The sequence below is a fragment of the Chiloscyllium plagiosum genome, unplaced genomic scaffold (genome assembly GCF_037043375.1).
Source record: "Chiloscyllium plagiosum isolate Xiang-an unplaced genomic scaffold, Cpla_swu_hap1 HiC_scaffold_24, whole genome shotgun sequence".
Classification (NCBI taxonomy): Eukaryota; Metazoa; Chordata; class Chondrichthyes; order Orectolobiformes; family Hemiscylliidae; genus Chiloscyllium; species Chiloscyllium plagiosum.
The window spans coordinates 30,228,016-30,251,021 of NW_028270162.1; the positions used below are offsets into that span (position 1 = coordinate 30,228,016).

At 37.9% G+C, this 23,006-nt stretch overlaps 1 protein-coding gene across 1 annotated transcript; it reads left to right on the forward strand.

Annotated features, from left to right (window-relative positions):
* Window positions 1–2,946: 2,946 nt before the first annotated feature.
* gpn3 (GPN-loop GTPase 3) lies at window positions 2,947–19,700 on the forward strand. The gene is made up of 8 exons (XM_043715693.2): window positions 2,947–3,065; window positions 4,914–5,022; window positions 6,210–6,377; window positions 7,680–7,804; window positions 11,323–11,438; window positions 13,266–13,362; window positions 14,701–14,829; window positions 15,843–19,700. Exons 1-8 carry the CDS (start codon window positions 3,018–3,020, stop codon window positions 15,909–15,911), a joined length of 861 nt encoding a protein of 286 aa, XP_043571628.2. The 5' UTR covers window positions 2,947–3,017; the 3' UTR covers window positions 15,912–19,700.
* Window positions 19,701–23,006: the final 3,306 nt, after the last annotated feature.

Here is a 23,006-nt window from a genome sequence, read left to right on the forward strand (position 1 = left end):
CTTGAAAGGGTTCAGAAAAGATTTACAAGCCAGTTGCCAGGATTGGAGGGTTGAGCTATCGGGAGAGGCTGAATAGGTTGGGGCTATTTGCCCCCGAGAGAGTTGAAGGATGAGGGGTGACCTTATAGGAGCTTATAAATCATGAGAGGCATGGATAGCGTGAATAGTCAAGGTCTTTTCCAATGGTAGGGGAGTCCAAAATAGAGGACATAGGATTAAGGTAAGAGGGCAAAGGTTTAAAAGGGGCCTAATGGGCAATTTTTTTCACACAGAGGGTGGTGTGTGTATGGAATGAGTTGCCAGATGTGGTGCTGAAGGCTGGTACAATTACAACATTTAAAAGGTATCTGGATGATATATGAATAGGAAGGTATTAGAGAAATATGGGCCAAATGCTGGCAAATAGGACTAGATTAATTTTGGGTATCTGGTCTGTTTCTGTGCTGTACATCCTAGAGTGTCACTATTTAAGAAAGGTGGTAAGGAAAGGCCAGGGAACTACAGACCGGTAAGCCTGATATCGGTGGTGGGAAGTTTGTTGGAGGGAATCCTGAGGGACAGGATTTACATAAATTTGGAAAGGCAAGGACTGATTAGGGATAGTCGACATGGTTTTGTGCATGGGAAATCATGTCTCATGAACTTGATTGAGTTTTTTTGAAGAAGAAACAAAGAGGATTGATGAGGGCAGAGCGGTAGACGTAATCTATATGGACTTCAGTAAGGCATTCAACAAGGTTCCTCATGGGAGACTGGTTAGCAAGATTAGGTCTCATTGAATAAGGGATAACTAGCCATTTGGATACAGAACTGGTTCAAAGGTTGAAGATAGAGGGTGGTGGTGAAGGGTTGGTTTTTCAGACTGGAGGCCTGGATCCACTGCTTTTCGTCATTTATATAAATGATTTGGATGTGAACATAGGAGGTATGGTTAGTAAGTTTGCAGACAACACCAAAATTATAGGTGTAGTGGACAGCAAAGAAGGTTACCTCAGAGTACAACGGGATCTTGATCAGACAGGCCAATGGGTTGAGAGTGGCAGATGGAGTTTAATTTATAAAAACGCGAGGTGCTGCATTTTGGAAAAGTAAATCAGATCAGGGCTTATACACTTAATGGTAAGGACCTAGAAAATTTTGATGAACAAAGAAACCTCGGAGTGCAGGTTCGTAGTTCCTTGGAAGTAGAGTCGCAGGTAGATAGGATAGTGAAGAAGGTATTTGGTATGCTTTCCTTTATTAGTCAGAGCATTGAGTACTGGAGTGGGGAGGTCATGCTGTGGCTGTACAGGACATTGGTTTGGCCACTTTTGGAATATTGCATGCAATTCTGATCTCCTTCCTATTGGAAGGGTGTTGTGAAACTTGAAAGGGTTCAGAAAAGATTTACAAGGACGTTGCTAGGGTTGGAGGATTTGAGCTGTTGGGAGAAGCTGAATAGGCTGGGACTGTTTTCCCTGGAGCGTCGGAGGCTGAGGGGTGACCTTATAGAGGTTTATAAAATCATGAGGGTCATGGATGGAATAAATAGACAAGGTCTTTTCACTGGGGTGGGGGAGCCCAGAAGGGTTCATAGATTTACGGTGAGAGGGGAAAGATATAAAAGGGACCTCAGGGGCAATATTTTCACACAGAGAGTGGTGTATGTATGGAATGAACTACCAAAGGAAGTAGTAGAGGCTGGTACAATTGCAACATTTAAAAAGACATCTGGATGGGTATACGAATAGGAAGGATTTAAAAGGATATGGATCAAGTGCTGGCAAATGGGACTATATTAGGTTGGGATATCTGGTCAGCATGGACAAGTTGGACCAATGGATCTGTTTCCATGCTGTACACCTCTATGACTCCATCTGTATGATTCTATGATACTTTCAGCATTAGGTAGCAACTATAGTTACCTGAAGAAGGGCTAATGCCCGAAACGTCGATTCTCCTGTTCCCTAGATGCTGCCTGACCTGCTGCGCTTTTCCAGCAACACATTTCCATCACTATAGTTACAATCCCTTGTTTTGATCTACCACCTGTTTAAAATCTTGAAATCATATTTAATAGTTGCAATTTGCATGTGCAAATCAAGATTTGGTTTAACACTTTATATGATTTAGACGAATGAGAGGTGATCTCATTGAGACATTTGGGATTCTTAAGAGGTCTGCTGGAGTAAATGTTGAGTTGATGTTTCCCTCATGGGAGAGTCTAAAACCAGAGTTCATAGTCTCAGAATTCAGGGATGTCAATTTAAGACAGAGATGAGGAGGAATTTCTTATCTCAGTAACTTGTGAGTTTTTGGAACTTCTTGCCACGAAGAATTATGGGGGCAGAGTTAGGTGAATCAAGAGTTATGCGTAAAGGCAGGGAAGTGGATATGAGGTATGTTGGATAAGCCATGATACTATTGAATGGGAGAGCAGGCTCAAGGGACTGAACATTAGACAAGCAAGAGGCTGAAAGAACACAGCAAGCCAGGCAGCATGAGGAAGTCGAGAAATCAACATTTCGAGTGTAACCCTTCTTCGACGAACTGAACAGCCTATTTCTGTTCCTATTTTGCACAATCTTATTGTTAAGTATCGGAATTTGGTCCGTGCTTTCTAAGAACCTTAGTCTGAAAGTCAAGTAACTTCGGGGTGTAAGTTAGCAGTCTTAAAATTGTTCCCTTCTGTTTTTTCTTACGTATTCTAATTTCAAATCATGAATACATGAAGACTGAAGAGCGTTTAAATTACACTATGGTTAAACATGCCATATAAAGTGACATGTTATTTCCTTGAGATAAACATTGGTGATTCGGATTTAAAAGAAAACATCTTTTAACCAAAGGTAAAGGGGCGATATCAATTATAAATATTAGAAAGGCGAGTTTCACGTGAACGTTTCGAAATGCTCGTTTTGGAATGGGGGGGAGGGGGAACCTAATTCCAAAGAGGCTTCCGTAACCGGAAATAGAAGCCGTGGCGTCGACCCGTCTGCTGTACTCCTGTAGTTTGTGGGTAACCGGTGGTGGAAGATATGCCTCGCTTTGCTCAACTTGTGATGGGGCCTGCAGGCAGTGGGAAGGTAGGTCTCGGCAATAACGACAGAATCTTTTTATTTGGCGCATAGGAGTGAAAAATATGGATTGTCTAAATTATGCTGCTCCTGAGCCAAAACCGACTCCCTGATTTTATCATCATTATTAGCTTCAACACTTAGGAAAACCCCTGAAATATTAAAGATTATTATCATGTTATACGCTTATTTTCGTAATAGTCATAATCTTTCGTTTAAAACATGTGTTGTCATGAGACTAAAAATCTTTCTCAAAACCTGCAACTGGAAATATGAATAATTTTTTATCCCTTCTGATTTTTAGCTGGAATAATCCCATCATGTTGCACCCTCTCTTTATTCTACACGCTTCTCTGTACTTCAAATATTTATCAATTTCTGCTTCAAATTTTTGTAATGTGCTAGAGCTTTGTATTCAAACATTCCATACTTCCAACAACTGTTAACTTTTTTTTTTCAGCTCTCTGCGCACTTTAGTTGATGATTTAAAATTGATGAGCCTTTTTTTTCTGCTTCATAATTTAAAATAAAAGTTTAATTTTCCACTCTCTCCCATGGAATTAATTCTAATCTCTCCAGTCTGTCCTCCGAACAGTAGATTTCAATTGCTGGTGTTGTCACTATGTTACAGAATGTAATATACACCACAGGGAAAGGCTATTCAAATGTAGGTCATGAATTTTATTGGTCAACAACTTTAAGGAAAACTACATCTAATAAATCATATTGTGCCAATCTTCCTTGTTTGTATTGTTTTAATTAGTCTTCAAATGAGACAAATATTTAAAATGCCAAATTTTTTTGGATTTTACTTTTTGTTTTAAATGATTGTATAAATCAATGATTTGAGCCTCTTAATGAAATTGCTTTACGATATGGTCCTGTGCTCTTTATGCTTTGTGAACCCTAAAGATTATATAGTGGATATTTAAAGTAATTACAATTACCTGTATATGGGTAAAATGATACCATCTAATCTTTTGAAACAATCAAAGCTCATGGACTAAACCAAACATCTAAATACCTGTCGACTGATGAATATTACTAGGTACATCTGTGAATTGGAATGGCACAATGGCTCAGTGGTTAGTACTTATACCTCATACCCTGATACCCTGAACCTGGGTTGATTCCACCCTTGGGTGACTGTGTGTGTGAAGCCTACACATTTTCCCGTGTCTGCATGGGTTTCTGCTGGTTGCTCCGGTTTCCTCCCACGGTCCAAAGATGCACAGGTTAAATGAATTGGCTGTGTGAAATTGTTCATAGTGTCCAGGGATGTGTAGACTAGGTGGATTAGGTAGGGTTGGAGGATGCATCTGGGCAGGATGCTCTTCAGAGGGTTGGTGTGGACTTGATGGGCTGAATGGCTTGCTTCTGCACTATAAGGATTCTATGATTCTATGATTTGCAAATTTCTAGTTATCAAACTACCTGTAGGAATTAAATTATAAAAGAAACAGATTTAAGATTTTAGGGTTCTTTCATTATACACTTAACATTGGGCAGCACAGTGGCTCATTGGTTAGCACTGCTGCCTCACAGCACCAGGGTCCCAGATTCGATTCCAGCCTCAAGTGACTGTCTGTGTGGAGTTTGCACATTCTCTCTGTGTCTGCGTGGGTTTCCTCCGGGTGGTCTGGTTTCCTCCCACAATCCAAAGATGTGCAGGTCAGGTGAATTGGCTATGCTAAATTACCCATAGTGTTAGGTCAGTTAGTCAGAGGGAAATGGGTCTGGGTGGGTTACTCTTTAGAGGGTTGGTGTGGACTGGTTGGGCTGAAGGGCCTGTTTCCACACTGTAGGTAATCTAATCTAAACACAATTTGAAGCTGGATTTGTTATCTGTAATTTCAGAGCACTTACTGTTCCACTATGCAGCAGCACTGTGAGGTATTGAATCGATCTGTGCAGGTGGTGAACCTTGATCCTGCTGCAGAATACTTTGACTATCCTGTATTAGCAGGTGAGTTGACTAATAACTTTGCAATTCATCTTGAAAATATTCTTTTGACAACTTCAACAAAACATAAGGAATTGAAGTTTGCTTTTCCAGCTAAACTGTAAAGACTGGATGCTGTTTGGACATCACGAGCAGAAATGGGGATGTTCGCAGACGATTACATAAAGTTAAGCACCATTCATGACGACTCAGATACTGAAGCAGCTGGTGTCTGTATTCAACAAAAATACCTAAGCTTGGCCTAGTAAGAGGCAAGTAACATTCGTGCCACATGAATGCCAGGCAATGACATCTTCAATTATGAAAAGAATCTTAACAGCCACCCTTTGATGATTAATCGTTAATTGCTGAATCTCCCACTATGAACAGTCTAGGGGTTGTCACTGACCAGAAGCTGAACTGAATCAGTTAAATAGAATCTGTGATTATGAGAATAGGTCAGAGGCTAGGAATGTGGTGGTGAGTAACTCACCCCTGCTTCCCTAATGGCTGTCCATCATCTATAAGGCAGGACCATGGTATAATTCTCTCCACTTACTTGGGTGCAACTGAAACAACACTTCAACATATAACACCATCTAGGACAAAAAAAGCCAGTTTGATTGGCACCTCATCCACAACCTTCAATTATTCGCTTTCTTCACGACTGATGCACAATGGCAACACTGGAACATCTTCAAGATGTTTGAACTCACCAAGGCTTCTTCAACAACATCTTCCAAATCCTGAAACTCTGCAAGCTGGAATGACGAGGATAAGGACAGCAGATGCATGGGGATCTTTCCACTTCCAAGCTCTAAACTACATACCTTGCTGACTTGGAAATATATTGCTATTCCTTCACTTTGCTGGATCAAAATCCTGGAGGTCCCTTCCTAATAGGGTTATGCATGTCCCTACATTTAAAGGACTGCACTATTTGAAGAAAGCAACTCACTACCACCTTCTCCTGGGTAATTGGGGATATGATAAAGGCTAACCTCGCCACCATTTCCTACATCCCATGAATGAATGGAAAGCAGATGATTATCCCTGTCTTCACAGGTCTTATTGGATAACTGAATGAAAACTGAAAATGCTGAGCTGTGTGCAAAAAATATCAGCCACACTAATTTTGGGAAATGTGCTTTGTTTTATATACCATGGTTTTTTTTAAAAATTACTGTTGTCAAAATTATTTTTTCCGATAGATATTCGGGAGCTCATTCAAGTAGATGACGTGATGGAAGATGATTCCTTGAGATTTGGCCCAAATGGTGGGCTGATTTTCTGTATGGAATACTTTGCCAACAACTTTGATTGGCTGGCAGATTGTCTAGGACATGTGGAAGATGACTATATACTATTTGATTGTCCAGGTAGGTGGCAATTGATATGTGCAATGGAATAGTCCATTATGCAGTTTGTTTAGTAGGATTGTGCAGAAAACTAGATTCAAGATTAGAGTGGTGCTGGGAAAGCACAGCAGGTCAGGTAGCATCCAAGGAGCAGGAAAATGAGGCTCATTCATGATAAAGGGCTTTAGCCCGAAACATCAATTTTTTTTTTGTTCTTTTTCCCTGCTCCTCGGATGTTGCCTGACCTGTGCTTTTCCAGCACCGCTCTAATCTGCAGTTCCCACTTCTGCCTTATGCAGAGACTAACCTAAACTCAAGCATGGGTCAGCTTTTATCACAGTTATTTGGTTATCAGTTATTAGATATGTATGCGTGAAGACCATAATGAATCTTGGTGTTGGAAGCCAGTGCCCCTGCTGTTAATGTAAAGTGTTGAAGGTCCTGGCACTGCATTTAAGGGGTACTCAGAGGCATCTCATGCTCTTAGGTGGACACCTGCAGCTGAACATTTTGACCCAAAAATATTCCTCTGTCAGCTTGACGAGACAGTCCTTTCAACCTTGCCCATTCTATTCCAGTCTCCGTCTCTTGGTCTGTGCCCTGTGCAACTTAGACTATTGCCATCCAATCTCAATCATGGTATGGCAGAGATGAAGATTTTTCCAAAGAAGCCAAAACTACTCTCTCAAATCCACTAAGTACACTACTTTGCCTGCTGCATACCTCTGGTATGTTGGGAAACTTAAAGAAAACTGAAGAACTATTGCTGAGAGAATGCCCGTTGTGGCTGTGCAGGTTCTTTGCAAGCTATCTAGTTAATCCCACTGTGTCAGCTTTTATTTTAATGTTACTGTTGAATATATTTGCACCACTTCTTTAATGTGGTGGAAACCAAATGACACTTTGCCATAAGCAAAATTCCCCTCATCTCACCTCTGGTGTTTTTCCGATTTACGTTACATCCCTGTTTGCAAGTTAAACTCTTTCTTCTTGGGCTATAAGGGCAGTTAATTTATTGCATTTAGTCTAGTGTATTTGATTAAGCACAGTAAAATTTATAATCTTATCAAAGTAGTAGTCTTTCATTTAGATCCAGTCAAAGGAACAAATAATTAGTTTCTAGAATATGAATTTTAAGCTCTTCCTGTTTTCCCCTCACTTCCTGAAGGTACTGATTCATGAAACGTGGGTGTTCAGTTTTTGAACACACTTTTCAAAAGCTATTCTGAGAATTTTAACTGAGCCCATTATATGTAATAAGTTTTGATTGTAGGTCTCCAATTTTTTTTTTTGTCCTAATGTGATTTTATTAATTCATTACAGGTCAGATTGAGTTATATACTCATCTTCCAATAATGAAGCAGCTCGTGGAACAGTTGCAACAGTGGGAGTTTCATGTCTGTGGGGTATTTCTTGTTGACTCTCAATTTATGGTGGAGTCGTTTAAGGTAATCTTCACTATATAGTGTGAAGTGGGATTTGTATACAGCAAACTTTATTTTAACCAAAACTCTATGAACTACGCTTTTGATTTAAATAGGCAAAAATTATATACCTCAAATACTAGAAGTTTACTGTTTTATCGTGATCTCCACGATGTCTGAGTAGACAGTTGTGTGCAAGTGAGAAGGTATCTCTGGTAAGTTTTAATTAAGGCAAAATTGCATTATTGTTTGTGTATGCTGTAAATAAAGTACAAGTTTCTGTTGAAGAGCTAATGCTCAATGTCGAATCTCCTGCTCTCGGATGCTGCCTGGCCGGCTGTGCTTTTCCAGCACCACGCCCTTCGACTCTGACCTCCAGCATCTGCAGTTCGTACTTGCTCCCTGTAAATAAAGTATCCAAGGTGTCATAACCTTGAAATCAAGATAGAGTCCACACTCTCAGCTTGTGCTCAAAATATAGCATTACAGAATCAAGACACTGCCAAACAGACAAGGCGACAGAACTACAGCACGTACATGCACACCAAGAACTAGAAAATGGAGAAACCTGGCATCACCACCACCAGCAGCAGCCAAGCCTCCCCTGGCACCACAGCTGAAAACATTGTCACCATGGGGAAATCGATTGTCAACTTTTCGGATCACACCCTTCAACCAGAAGAGATTGAAATTCTCAGCCAAGGGCTCAATTTTTGCCCCACCACCAAAATGGACCCCTTTGGTCTTACAGCAGACACGGAGGAATTCATCACACAAATGAGACTCCGGGAATTCTTCCAAGACGTCAGCAAGCCAGCAGAAAAAGATGGAGCCATCATCATTCAGAATAGAATGGGCTACTGCAAGGAAGTGTACTGACAAATGAACAACTCTGAATACTACAGGCAACTACTGGCCAATCTGACCAAAGGACACACCCTTGACCTAAACACATTGATCAAGACTTTTGATCCAGTCCTTCAGAGTACCCTTCCCACATACTTCTCACGTAGGGGACTTTTACTGGTTTCCACAGATTCACAAAGTCAACACATCTGATTGTGTCAAGCAATGGGACAGTGTGTGAGAACCTCTGACTATGTCAAGGGCATCTTGAAACTCATTTTACAGGGGGCCCCCATCTTCTGTCGCAATACTATAGACCTTTACGGAAGCTCAGCACCCATGGACTAGTCGAACTGGGAACGTTCCTAGTCACAATGGAAGTTTTCAGCACTCAACATCAGTATCCCCCAAGATGCGTCATTACTCTGACAGCCTCTGTACTCAATACCAACAACCGCCAATTACTGAGCACCGTCCTACAACTCATCCGCTTCATTCTCGACCACAATCTTTTTGCCTTTGACAACTAGTTCTTCTTCCAGACACAACAACCATGGGGACCAAATTTGCACCCCAAAATGCCAACATTTTCATGCACAAGTTTGAACAAGACTTCTTTGTTGCACAGGACCTTCAACCAGCACTATATGCCAGATATATTGACGACATTTTCTTCCTTTGGACCCATGGCAAGGAGTGACTGGAATAACTACACAGTGATATCAAGAAGTTTCATTCCATCATCAGACTTACCATGGACTACTCTCTTCAGTATCTGTCTCATTCTTGAATGCACACATCTCCATCAAGGATGGGCACCTCAGTACCTCACTCTACTGCAAACCCATGGATAACCTCACGATGCTGCACTTCTCTAGCTTCCACCCTAAACTAGTCTCAAGGTTGAGATACAGACAGACTCTAATCTCCCACCTTTAATACATTATCTGAGTTGAAATGTCACTTTTTTAAAAAAATAAAACTTTAAGTTATCTCTAATCTGACTGGACAAAAGTTCTTGGATTTACATATTAATGAAGTAAAACCATTCTAAAAGATGACTTAACAGCAATCTAGATTTGTTCAATATATCACTTCAATTGCATGACACTAATGTTTTGCTATCAATTCTGTGTTCTATGATCCTGCCCCACTACTTACCTGATGAAGGAGCAGTGCTCTGAAAGTTAGTACTTCCAAATAAAGCTGTTGGACGATAACCCGGTGTTGAGATTTTTAACTGGCCATCCTAGTCCAACACCAGCATCTCCATCATAAATAAAGTATAACAGTGATGTATATACTGTCTGAATTATGTTTCTATTGCTTAGTTTGTATTTTTACATTGTTTATGTGGACCTCTTGATTAACTGACACCCTTCTGGTCTCAGGTGCCATTTAATAAAAAGTTTGCTCTATTTCATGTAATTTATTATAAACTTAGAATTTTGACTTTTCAGTTAGTAACTTGTGGCTTTTCTGTGTTTTGTGTTTAATTGTAGTATTTCTGTGGCCCTGCTGATTACTTTTAAAACAGGTTTTGGAGCATGGCTTGAAGTGAATGGATTTGGTGCAAAAATAATAGACCTTTTTTTTTGTTTTGCAACTCCGCAAGGTAAATAATGGGACTCCAGGTTTGTTATAGATCTGTGAAATTTCTTAGTTTTAAGAGAAATACTCAAAGTTTCAAGAGGAAGATTTATGGCTTCAGTTTTAGTTTGAGTTTTGAGCAGTCTGACAAAGTCCTTGGAATAAGAGACTCTGAAGATCTATGTTCCTGAGAAGGGAAGGATATATGATGTAGTAGGTTGCCTAAAGCTGAGCATGTTTAAGCAGGTGTATGATGGCTTCTTCCTGTAGTTAGTCACAAATAACTTATGAAGGACCTGTTCCTGTGCCACACTGACACAAACCTGCCTAGGTGTTGTATGCAGGGATTTTGGTGAGTCTTGAATGGATTTTCTTTTTTGTAGGGGTGTGTTTTGATTTGTTTTCAAATTATAGTGGAGTGTTTTGTGATAAGTGGTATTATAATTTAACAATCTTTGCTTTATTTTATCTCCATTTCTTCTGATAATTCTGCTTTATTGTTAAAACAAATTTTTGCAGCATTGCATGCTTTTGTTTCAGTGATGGACCACTTTGTTAAAATCAAAACAAATCAATATATGATTTCAATATGTGGCTGTCAAGACATCCCAGTCTGTCTGAGTACTGACTTGTTTGCCAATACTACCTCCATTCCCTTTAGAGGGGCAGTTTTAAAAATTCTCTGACACTGGAATCACTCATCTGGTGGATTTCTTGGAAAACTTCTTTGTCTTTGTTGCTCTACAATTTAAAGTGCAATATCTTGTGTGCTTCATCACAATTTTCCTGTTAATTCATGTTTATCTTGTACTTGAATATCTAAAATTAACAAGATGAATATTATTTACCACTTGCTCTGTTGACTTTTATACTGTGAACTTTCTTCTGCTTGATTAAAATTCTGGAGTCTTGTCTTTTTGTTTAGGAAATAACTGGGATTTCCAGTAACAATTTTTAATTACTTTAAACAAAAGGTTACTGGTATTTAACTGGATGTTAACCAGATTTGGGGTCTGGTCTAGGATGTAAATGTTTATAAATGATGGTATAAATCTGACATTTTTTGTAAAATGTGCAGATGTGTTAACATTTGTACTTTTTTTTAGTTTGTATCAGGTGTTATGGCAGCCCTCAGTGCTATGGTGTCTCTGGAAATTCCTCAGGTCAACATCATGACAAAAATGGATTTACTTAACAAAAAAGCAAAAAAAGAAATTGAAAAGTAATTACAACTTTGTATTGTATCTGATGGTCCTATTTTCACATAATGTAACACATTGCAATGTACTTGTCCATACATGCTGCATACCTTTTCAGAAATTGAGTTGCTGTATTGACCATTTTTAGATTGTTTTGATTGACAACAGACTGCTGAAAGTTTTTTAAAATTTTAGAGTTCAATTATTGATGCAGTTGTAGGCTTTTCTTGTGATGCTACATGCCCAAAGTAAATGTCTGTTGTATATCATATGTAAAATTAATTTGAGCAACAATAAATTTGGAACTTTTTTATTCACTCATGGGATATGGGCATTGCATGTCTAAAGTGATATACTTGGAATTATGTTATGTAGGCTAGTGGAGATTGACATTAAGAGCATTCAGGATTCAGTTGTGTTGGACACTTTTCACAAATCAGCCTTTCCTTCACCTTGACACTTGTATGAACATACTTGAATAAAGGATTCATTTATATTGTAGATACTGTTAAAATATTACATAAGGATGTGGGCTTTTTTTTTGGATACTTGCTGGATGGGGATTGGTCGTGGCTGGACGGAGACTCTCTGTTGCTTTCTGGTAGTGTTTATTTTGTGATTGCTGTGATGCCTGCAAAATATTCTCTTTTTTTTCCCCCTTTCTGTCAGCATGCCCTTCCCAGTATAGAGTACACAATATGGACTTGCTGGGCTTGGGCTGAAAAATGTGTTGCTGGAAAAGCGCAGCAGGTCAGGCAGCAGCAAAGGAGCAGGAGAATCGACATTTCGGGCATAAGCCCTTCCGGAAGAAGAATAAGCTCTGAAGAAGGGCTTATGCCCGAAATGTCGATTCTCCTGCTCCTTTGCTGCCTGACCTGGGCTTTTCCAGCAACACATTTTTCAGCTCTGATCTCCAGCATCTGCAGTCCTCACTTTCTCCTTTGGTAGGCTTGGGGCAGCATTGGGATCAAACTGTGATTTTCCTGTCTTTTAAAATTTGAGTTCAAAAACTGCCATGCTGATGGGCAAATAACAAGGAGGTACTTTGTTTATATATACATGTATGATGGAACATTATCCTATTGGAGAATATCTGCAGTAATTTGTTCCTACTTATCCTAGTGGAGGAGTTTGCAAATTTTTTTTCTGACAAAGTATTTTACATTTTTGCATGTTTTGAAGGCATTTTTAATTAGTGTTACCTTCAAATGATTTGCTTTTTACGATACTTGTGATATTTTCAAAGAAAAGACATGCATTTATGTCTGATCTTTAAAGTTATTAGAACTCGAGTATTTCAAATGCATTATTTGTAATGCAGGAAACCATTTTAATTGGTAACTGGTAAGGTCCCATTAACAGTAATGTGAAAATAACCGATGAGTTATATTTTAGTCTTGTTGATTGAAAATTTTTTTTCTAGGAGTTTGGAGAATTTCTAAATTTTCTTTTAAACTGATCTTAATGATCTCTTATGGTCACTTGAGGTGGAGACAGGCCATCAGCGTCATATCACCTCCAAAAGGTGGCACTAGAGTGTTAGCCTTGATATCATGCTCAAGTCTGTGGCATGGGCTAATACCTTATGACTTTATATAGTTTGCAGTGTCATCTCTGGAATGTAATTCCCAACCATAATACAGGGCAATTGGAAACAATTTGGGCTTGCTTCAGGTCATAAAATGCTGAGAGGTACAATGCTAAAATTGTTTTCAGTTTCTTGTGTAGATTTAAAGCAACAAAGGAACTATAATTTGAAGGTTCACTTTATAAAACGCTATCAAGATTGATTTTGTTTTACATGTTTTGAGTTTTTGTCAGTAATATTTCCATATATTATTTCATTAAAGGTATTTAGACCCTGATATGTATTCATTGATGCAAGACTCTACTGAGACTTGGAAAAGCAAGAAATTCAAAAAGCTAACCAAAGCAATTTGTGAATTGGTAAGAATTGTACCATACTCAATGAAGCTAAGTTCTCATTAACATCAAATTCTCTATTTGAATTAACTGGTCTCAGAATAAAAAATCCTATATACAGTAATTTTGTAAACAACATAGAATGATTGTTTGTGCAAATAAGTGATTCTATGTAGCATTAGTAAAATGTCCACAGGAATGAAGGTTAGTATTACCAGAGAAAGTTGAGAGAAGATTTAATAAGTGATCAAAATGATGGAAGTTTTAATGGAGTAAATAAGGGGAACTATTTCCCTTGGCTGAGTTTCAATAATTGGAGGATGGAGATGTAAAATCACTGCTGATTAGGACTGTGTTGCTGCAGCAAATTGAACATACACTTTCTGTAAAGCCAATAGTTATTGTACTGGAGTTATCATTTTTATTGAGGGTCACGGCAAAGCAGTGCATGGAGAGTTGCAAGAAAGGTTTGGGTGCTGTCTGTCACTTTTTTATACAACGTGGAAACGGACCCTTCAGTCCAACTAGTCCATGTTCCCAAAGTAAACTAGTCTCTCTTGCCTGAATTTGACCCATATGCCTCCCAACCTTTCCTATTCATGTACTTATCCAAATGTCTTTTAAATGTTGTAACTGTACCTACATTCACCACTTCCTCAGGTAGTTCATTCGCCACAAAACGTTGCCTGTCATCTCCTTTTTAAAACTTTCTCCCCTCTCCTTAAATATATGGCCTCTAGCTTTGAATCTACCAACCTAGGGGAAAGAACCTAGCTATTCACCTTATCTATGTCCCTCATGATTTTGTAATCCTCTATACGGTCACTCCTCAATTTCCTACACCCCAGTAAGAAATGTCCCAGCCTATTTTTATAACTCAAATCCTCCATTCCCAGAAACCTGCTGGTAAATCTTTTCTGAATCTTCTCCAATTTAATAATATCCTTCCCATAGTAGGACAACCAGAACCATGCACAGTACTCCAGAAAAGGGTTCACCAACATCATACCACTACTATTATTTCCAAGCAAACTGGGGACACAGTATAGACGTACCATGACTATAAAATTTCAAGCCAATTTAATGAAAAAAAACCCAAGGTACTAATGAGAATCCAGTGTTGATTTTAAACTGAGCTTTTAAAAGTCAGTATTTTGAACTTTCTGAAAATAATACTAAGTATTAGTGTCTTTTTCTCTAAGAACATTCCACTTTTGCATATTGTTTCTTATAATGTATTACTAAATAATGGTTAATTGCTATTCTGAAAATCCTCTAGTGAAAATTATATTTATGGTTATACATTGTCAAAATGGTGCTATTAAAACGTTTGATAATGAGTGTCAACAATTGTCTTTTAAGGTTGATGACTACAGCATGGTTCGATTTTTGCCTTTTGATCGTTCAGATGAAGAATGTATTAACATAGTCTTGCAGCATATTGACTTTTCCATTCAGTATGGAGAGGATTTTGAAGTCAAAGAACCAAAGGTGAGTGATACATGACTTCATTGTATAGGAATTTTCCGGTGATACTGTTTTCCCCCAACACCAATTCTCATTCAGTTTAATGATCAGGACTCCTCTAAGATGTATGTATTCCATGACTGATTAGTGACACGTTTAAAGTAATTTAAGCATGATGTCATCTTTTATTCCTTATTCACCAAACTGACCAACAACTGGATTCACTAATTCCACCACAGCAGATTGAAATTGGTTTTAATTGACAGATCTGTGATTCAGTCTGTGGCTTGAAAGCCAAGTATGTAATAATAAGATCAAATTTCAGCGACAATGCCTCTTAAAATTGAATAATCTGCACATGTGTACTGTGTAGAGTTACATAAAGAATAGGTACTGGAATGAAATACTATAGGGTTCATGACTCCTACGGAATCCCAAGTTGAGTTCATGCTTTTTAGGACAGAGGAGGAAGCATTTAATTTTCCGCAGATAATTATGCTGTAACCATGCAAGATGATATAATACTATAAATGAGTACCTGGCTTTAATGTATTCGCTTTTTCAGCTTTTATTTTGTTTTTCTTTGGTTATGTTTGGAATTCAAAACAAAATGGAATTAATTTACTATAAAGATACACTTATTATTTAAGATTCAGTTGAGTTACTTTGCTGCGTAATATATATTAAGACTTTTAACAATAAATTAAGTTATGTAGGTGAGGTCATCAGTGTTTTTTTTTCCCTCGATTGTCCTTGAGATATGTAACCTGTTCTGTTATAAAGATCTGCTGAAGTTGCTGGAGAAACTCAGCAGGTCTATCAGCATCTGTAAAGAGAAAGCAGAGTTAATGTTTTGGGTCCAGTGTCCCTTCCCTGTTTCTCTCCACAGATGCTGCTGGACCTGAGTTGTTCCAGCAATTTCTGTTTTTGTTTCTGATTTCCAGCATCTGCAGTTCTTTGTTTGTTTGTTTGTTTTTAAATTTCAGGTTTTCAGAACTTGCACAGTTACATTTACCATTGGCTCCTTTTATTTACAGGAACAAGACGACAACACTGAAGATCCCAGTGCAAGTGAGCAGTTTTTCCAAGGTTCAGTTGCAGACTGAAGTTCCTAGACATGGCTGAATGTTTGGTCCAGTTAAACATTTGGTATTTTCAGAAGCCTTCTACCTGGATTCCCCCAACACTTTGCCTTTCCAATAATTCCTAATAAGAGGCAATTTAGGAATCATGTTTGGCAACTCAACTTATTTGCACCATATCTTATGGAGAAGAGCTCAAATCCTTAAACTGATTTTATACATATAAAGAAAATATTATTGTTTGAGCTTGGTAAATAATTATGTGCAGTTAACTTAAGACAAAACTTTAACTCCTGAGGATACTTGTTCTATTTAAGGTACAAAAAAATTTTGGGAATTTTTTTTAAATTTCAGGTAGTAACTTTAAAGGCCTACACTTTTAAAAAATATTTGCTGCAAAATGTGAAGGATAGGTTTCCACTTTGCTTAAAATCAGAAAATGTGCAACAAAGCATGAGTTTTTCTTAAGAATGTTAGGGTAAATTAATTTTGACAGCCCACAAAATGAATGATTATCAGGAATTTTACACTCTATAGTAATTTTTAATCAATCTATTATTTTGGAAGTAAAGATATTACTTCCATCTGACTGGAACAGCTTATAAATTGGACTTTAAAAGAATAATTCATGGAATATGAACATTGCTGGTTAGGCCATCCTTTATTGCTCATCTTTAATTGCCATGGGGAAGGTGATAGTGAGCTGACTTCATAAACCGTTTCAGTCCATTGGGTTAGGGACATACTCAGTGCTGTTAGGAAGGGAGTTCCAAATATTGATGCAGTGGCAATGAAGGAATAGCAATATGCTTCCAAGTCACACTTGGTGTTTGGCGTTAAGGGGTGCTTGCAGATGGTGGTCTCATGTGTGACTGCTGCCTTTGTCCTTCTGGGTGTTGAGGTTGCAGGTTTAAAAGATGATATCATAGCAGCTTTGAATTACTGCAATACATCTTGTAGATACTAGACACTGTATCCACAGTACATGTAAGATAGTATGAGGTGCTGGTAAAGCAGGCTTTGTCCTTCATAGAGGTTAACCACTTCGTTGTTGAGACTCAGTCATCCAGGAAAGTGCAGAGTATTCCATCATATACCTGACTTGTTCCTTGCAAGTGGTGGACAGCCTCCTGAGGATGTGAGGTATTTGTTGAGTTTCCAATCTCTGACCTCTCGCCGTAACAATATTCATGTAACTGGTCTAGTTAAGTTTGTGGTCAGTAGTGACCCCCAGAGTGTTGATGTTGGGGGATTCAGAGATGGTAATAGTGTTTAAAGTCAAGAGATGGTTGGATTCTCTGTTAGTAATGGTCGTTGCCTGACACCTGTGTGAATGTTTTGACTGTTAGCAGCCCAAATCTGAGTATGGTGCAGTCATCAGCAAAAATCCTCCCTTGTAACTTGATAGTAGAGGAAAACCTAGTTATGAAGCAGTTAAGAATTTTCAGGTCGAGGATAATACCCTGAGGAATTTGTGTATTGTGGCTGTAAACAATCATCATTTTCCTTTTGTGCCAGGTATAATTCAAGTCAGTTTGTTTGAATGGATTTAAGTTTCTTTATTCCTGTCCTCATGGTGATATTTGGAGAATATAGCTGTGCCATGTAGTCCTGTACTCATCACAAAAATCACGTTCTTGCAGCTAGGTTCTTGAGCCACTTTTGTAGTGTAAAATGATCTGGCTTTACTCTATGATGATCCAGGGAGTTAAAGACAGCTGAGATATGGTCTCCATGTTTGTGCTAGTTCACGGAGTTGCCATCTGTCTTCAAGAAGATGAACTAATGCCCTGAAATAATCATCTAGTTGGAAATCTATGAAAGCATTTTCCAAGATATTTCCCACTTAAGTCTATGCAACCACCTGACATTTGTCTCTCTGTTAATAGAGACCAACATAATGGGATTTTATTCCATAAGTCGCATACAAGATATGTTAAACTTCTAAAGCAAAAGCTAAACAATGAACTCAGTCAAAAATAAATCCAAGCATATGAAGGTTGACTATGTTTATAGAAAGTTAAAATAACTGTGTGTGTGTGCGTGCGTGTGTCTGTCTATGTATCACTGGTGACTAAATGTAGCTAAGGTGGAGATCAGCAATGACCAACTTGAATGTTGAAAAAGGCTGCAAGTGTTGGTTTTGCCTATTTCCATTTCCATACACAGTTCAAACATTATGCAAATTATTTTGGATTTGTGCACTATGGGGAAAAAAAAGCTTAATTTGCTGTTTCTGTTCATGCAACAGGTTTCAAATGTAGCATCGCAACCCCTTAGCACATGCGTTTTGACAGTCATCTAAAATGAAGTAGTTTCTATTTCACCTGTAAAAATGTGGAATAAATTTGTTTTGTTACCACCTGAAACAAGTTTTACAATTAAAGTTTGCACTGCTTAAATAATAAGAGCCATCTTGTGATCCAGTGGGAATGTCCCTACCTCTTGTCTGAGGGGCCTGGATTAGAGTCCCATTTGCTCCAGATGTGTGTAATAACTTCTGAATGTTCGCAAAATGTGTTAAAGAAAAAGCTAATTACTCCACGTAGTTTCATATCTCAACCTGATGGATGGGCACTTTAACTTAAATGTCTCAATTTTGGCTGGATTGTGGAAAGCATTCTTTCCATCCACACAGGTGTCTCCTGGGTTATGAAAGTTCCATGAATTGCAAGTGCTTTCTTGACCAGTGAGCTGAGATATATCAGGGAAATAAGTGGGAAAGACAATTAAGGTAGAAAGAGGGACTCCTTTTCAATTGTTTTTAAAAAATCAAAATACAAATCTTTCTTTCTCAAACCTTGATTTTAAAATCTAATATTTTAGGTTTCTAGCTCTTACACATACCACACATGGGTCCCATTTGTTCAAGTATTGTAATCCTTATGAAAAATACAGATTACATCTATAATTTAAGTAACTAATTTGGGATGAAGCTAAATCTGTAAGACCTCAATTTGATGTAATTCAGAGTCTGAAACTGAATGTAATCAGATGCTGTTGATACACTGAAGAGCTAAGGATTAATGATCAAACTTCCTTTTATATTAGAGCAATATGCTTTCAATATAAACAGAATGGCTTTGAAGTGCCAAGAGAGGAGAGCATGATTAGTCTCCTGCTTTGTGTATCTGAGTGTAAAATGTAAGAAATGGTTATACAAAGCAATAAGTGAAAGTAATGACGTCAACCACAAGTGATTAAAGTTTAATTTTGGTGGCTACTGAAATAAACATAGTTTGAAGAACTTATTAATTATAGCAGTGTGAAAGATAATGGTTATTAAAGCCAATTGCCACTTTTTTATTTAAAAGAATCTGGTAAGTTGAATCAAAGTCTTGTTTTGAGTAGTAGTAGTTCTGGAGTTTTTAAAGTTTTTACATGAACAAACTGTTTTCAAAGGATTAAGAAACAGCAATGTCATGAGTTCTTTTACCTGTATCTTGACTTGATTTATTATTGTCACATAATACAATGAAAACTACTGTTTGTGCGCTAACCATGTTGGAAAAATATGATTAATGAACTAAAGGAGCAAGGTTTTTAACATTTCTTTAGAGGACTTAAAATTAAAAGCCTTTTATCTACCTGAACTACACTAAATGAGCTTGTTCCAATATCAATAGTTTGTGCTTACTCCAGTTGTATTCTTGTGAACCAGGGAAAGAAGAAAGTTGACTGGTTGAATGTTAACAGGTGATATTCTCATGATGATCTCTACCTCTTCCTTCTCCCCGCTCCATGTTCCTTTTAAGCAAATCCACATGTTTTTCAGTAAGTACGTTGTAATAAATGGATTTCCTTTAAAGCTCATTTTGAGACACATTTTTGGTTAAGTCTAACTAAGCACTATTTCTGTCAAATGCTTGAAGCAGATTCTGTGCAGGCATGTAACTTGTAATATATCGAGAGTATTTCAGAGGAATAGATAATAAAATGTCTTCAGGATAATGGCTCAAAATGAATATACTAGATGCATCTCCATAGTTTTGTTCAGCTTCCTGGATGAACTTTATTATTGCACATCAGCAATTTACAATCTAGAAGGCAGCACAACTAACATAATATCCAGCCTTGCAGAAATTAAATTCAATCATACAGAAGAGTTTTAGATAAAGTTAATAAATGACAAGTTTCCAAAACAGTCAACAAAAAGTACTATGAAATCTTATTTAAAAAAACAAAGGATATATTTAAATAGTGTTCAGTCTTGAAGATATTCAAATAGAAACATTTTAAGAGCTGAATTGAAGGGAAAATATGGGCATATTAATATTATTAGTTTTAAATTAGCTTTGACAGCCAAAATAAATCTTAATTTGGAATTTCAGATTTGGAACATTGTATTTGTTATAGTCTACTGACAAATTTAATATTAAATCCTGACTTTGTCCATGTACAGTGACATGGTTACACATGGGGCTGGAGCAGGCAGCTGATAACTTGGTATGGGGAAGCCTCAAATTGCTAGTTCCACTGTTATTGGGTGGTATCCTGAAGCTGACATCACAGCTGACACCTCTTGTTTTAAAAGTGAAAATTGAAGACCGCATTGGAGTGGATAACTGAAATAAGGTGATAATGTGATAACTATTGGTACAAGGGCTCCAAAGATGTTAAATATGGTGTGGGGATGCTGATGTTGAACTGGGGTGGACAAAGTCAGAAGTCACACAACACGATTATAGTCCAAGTTTAAAAAGCTTTCAGATTTTACCTGATGAAGGACCAGTGCTCCGAAAGCTTGTGATTTTACATAAACCTGTTGGACTATAACTTAGTGTCATGTGATATCTGGCTAAACATGTTATTAGCCCTAGCTGTCATCACCAGGCTTTTAAAAATAAACTAACAAAAATTATCTGGAAAGTGAAGTGGGCAAGGAAAGAGACAAGTTGGTTGCCTAATAGATATGTAAAGTTGAGGTAAATGTTTTAGCTGAAAATGTGTTGCTGGAAAAGCACAGCAGGTCAGGCAGCATCCAAGGAGCAGGAAAATCGACGTTTTGGGCATGAGCCCTTCAGGAATCAGATTCCTGAAGAAGGGCTCATGCCTGAAATATCGATTCTCCTCCTTGGATGCTGCCTGACCTGCTGCGCTCTTCCAGCAACACATTTTCAGCTCTGATCTCCACCATCTGCAGTCCTCACTTTCCCCTCGTAAATACATTTTAGGGAGTTGGGTAAAAAGTATCTGAGAATCTTTTAAATAAAGAGGAAATTTGATGTCTTCCAGAAATCAATGTGTATTAGCAAGGTGCTTGAGACTATGTAAAAGTAAGGTATGAATTTGTCATCTATGGCTAAAGTTATAGACTTCATTAAAGAGAGGATTTGGAGCATCAGGATAGAAATAAAACCATTTAAAGATTGTCAAAGTGCATTTATGAAAGGAATAATTTAGCATTTTATTGTACTTCCTTGAAGGTGTCACTAATAAATATCATAGGGACAAAGCAGTTGTTTTGATTTCAAATCAGGTAATCGTTATGCAGAACTAGAGAACATTCATTGTTCTTGCAGATGCATTTTGCATTTACCACTTCACCCTTCAAACAATGTCAGTTAGCAGTGGTTCATTGAGGGAACAGTTTCTTGGAGTGAAAATGAGTCCTGTTGATTCATAGTACTTTTCAGATGGCATTTTATCTGTATATAATTTAAAACATTTTATCTATGGCTTGGATGTAACACGCAATTAGTGGATTAGAAGGCAAGGGAACACAGAATCTAGTGGGTGTTATGAATAAATAGAGAAGGGTTGGGGTAAACAGTACTGGGTAGCTTTTTCTAAGCAATCCCTGTTTGATTGAAAATACATACCTAGGATTAGAGACATTATTAGTTGTATCATACTCTGACAAGGTTATAATTTGCAGATTGACTAAAAGGTATATAAATTAATAAATCCCTTGTATTCAGGAGAGTTTTCATTTTAGCTAATCTGGAGTGCACTCTCTCCCTGCATATGCTTGAATAAACAGTTGAAAACTTGCTCTCCACATTTCTTTGTTGATCAGTAGATGAAACCACATCAATTGATCAATCTTTTTGAATACTGTGAGCATTCAGAGTATCTTTAATTCTGCTTTTTAAACTTCCTTGTCTATTCTGATCCTATGTAAAGCTTGTCTACACTTTTGTCTTACTTTTCCCAGTTTTGCTTCCTTCCAACCTAAGCTCTTAGGCTCCTATGCCCCTACTAATCTAATTTGAATTCTCTCCAAAAGCATTCGTGAATCTCCATGAGAAAATTAGTCCCAATCCTACTAAGATGTAGCCAATACATCTTGTACAAGCCTTGTACAAGCCTCATCCAGCCCAGAACTGGTCCAAATGTCTCATGAATATGTATTCCTCCCTTCTACGCCATGTTCAATTACTCACTTTTCATTTTCATGCTTAATAGTATGTGGAACTGAATATAATCCTTAGATTACTGTTTGAGGTTCTGTATTTCAATCTCCTTTCCAAGCTCCCTGAAACTTGATTTCAGGACTTCATGCTTGTTTACCCAAGTAATTGATACCAACATGGATCACAACCTCTGGCTGTTCCTCAGAAGAATGTTGTGCAGCCACTCCAGGTAACTAATCAGCCTGGAGATTTTTTAGTTTGGCTTCACGTGCATCAATGTTATTTTATTAAGACAAGGCAAGTAAAATCTTATAATACTGATCAACTGCCTAGCAATGATCAATCAGGTTCATACTTACACTTTTTATTAGCTGCAATAAACCTTAGAGTGTAGATGACCTTATAGAAGACCTTATTGGACCTTAGGTTTAAGGTGAGAAGGGAAAGATATAAAAGAAACCGAAGAGGTAACTTCAAGCAGAGGGTGGTGCCTGTATGGAATGAGCTGCCAGAGGAAGTGGCGGTGGCTGGTACACTTACAGTATTTAAAAGGCATCTGGATGGGTAAATGAATAGGAAGGGTTTGGAGAGATTTGGGCCTAATGCTGGCAAATTAGGATATCTGGTCAGTGTGGATGAGTTGGACAAAAGGATCTTTGTGCTGTATAACTACAAGTACCTCTTGTTTTCTCCCTGTGCATCAAATTCTCACAGAAACCTAGTCACTACTCTGTTACTCAGGTGGATAGTTACCTAACACTTC

Coding starts and splice junctions, on each gene's coding strand:
- gpn3 (XM_043715693.2), top strand. CDS start 3,018: ATGCCTCGCTTTGCTCAACTTGTGATGGGGCCTGCAGGCAGTGGGAAG. Junction 5,023..6,209: donor TGACTATCCTGTATTAGCAG/GTGAGTTGACTA, acceptor TTTTTCCGATAG/ATATTCGGGAGCTCATTCAA. Junction 14,830..15,842: donor TTGAAGTCAAAGAACCAAAG/GTGAGTGATACA, acceptor TTTTATTTACAG/GAACAAGACGACAACACTGA.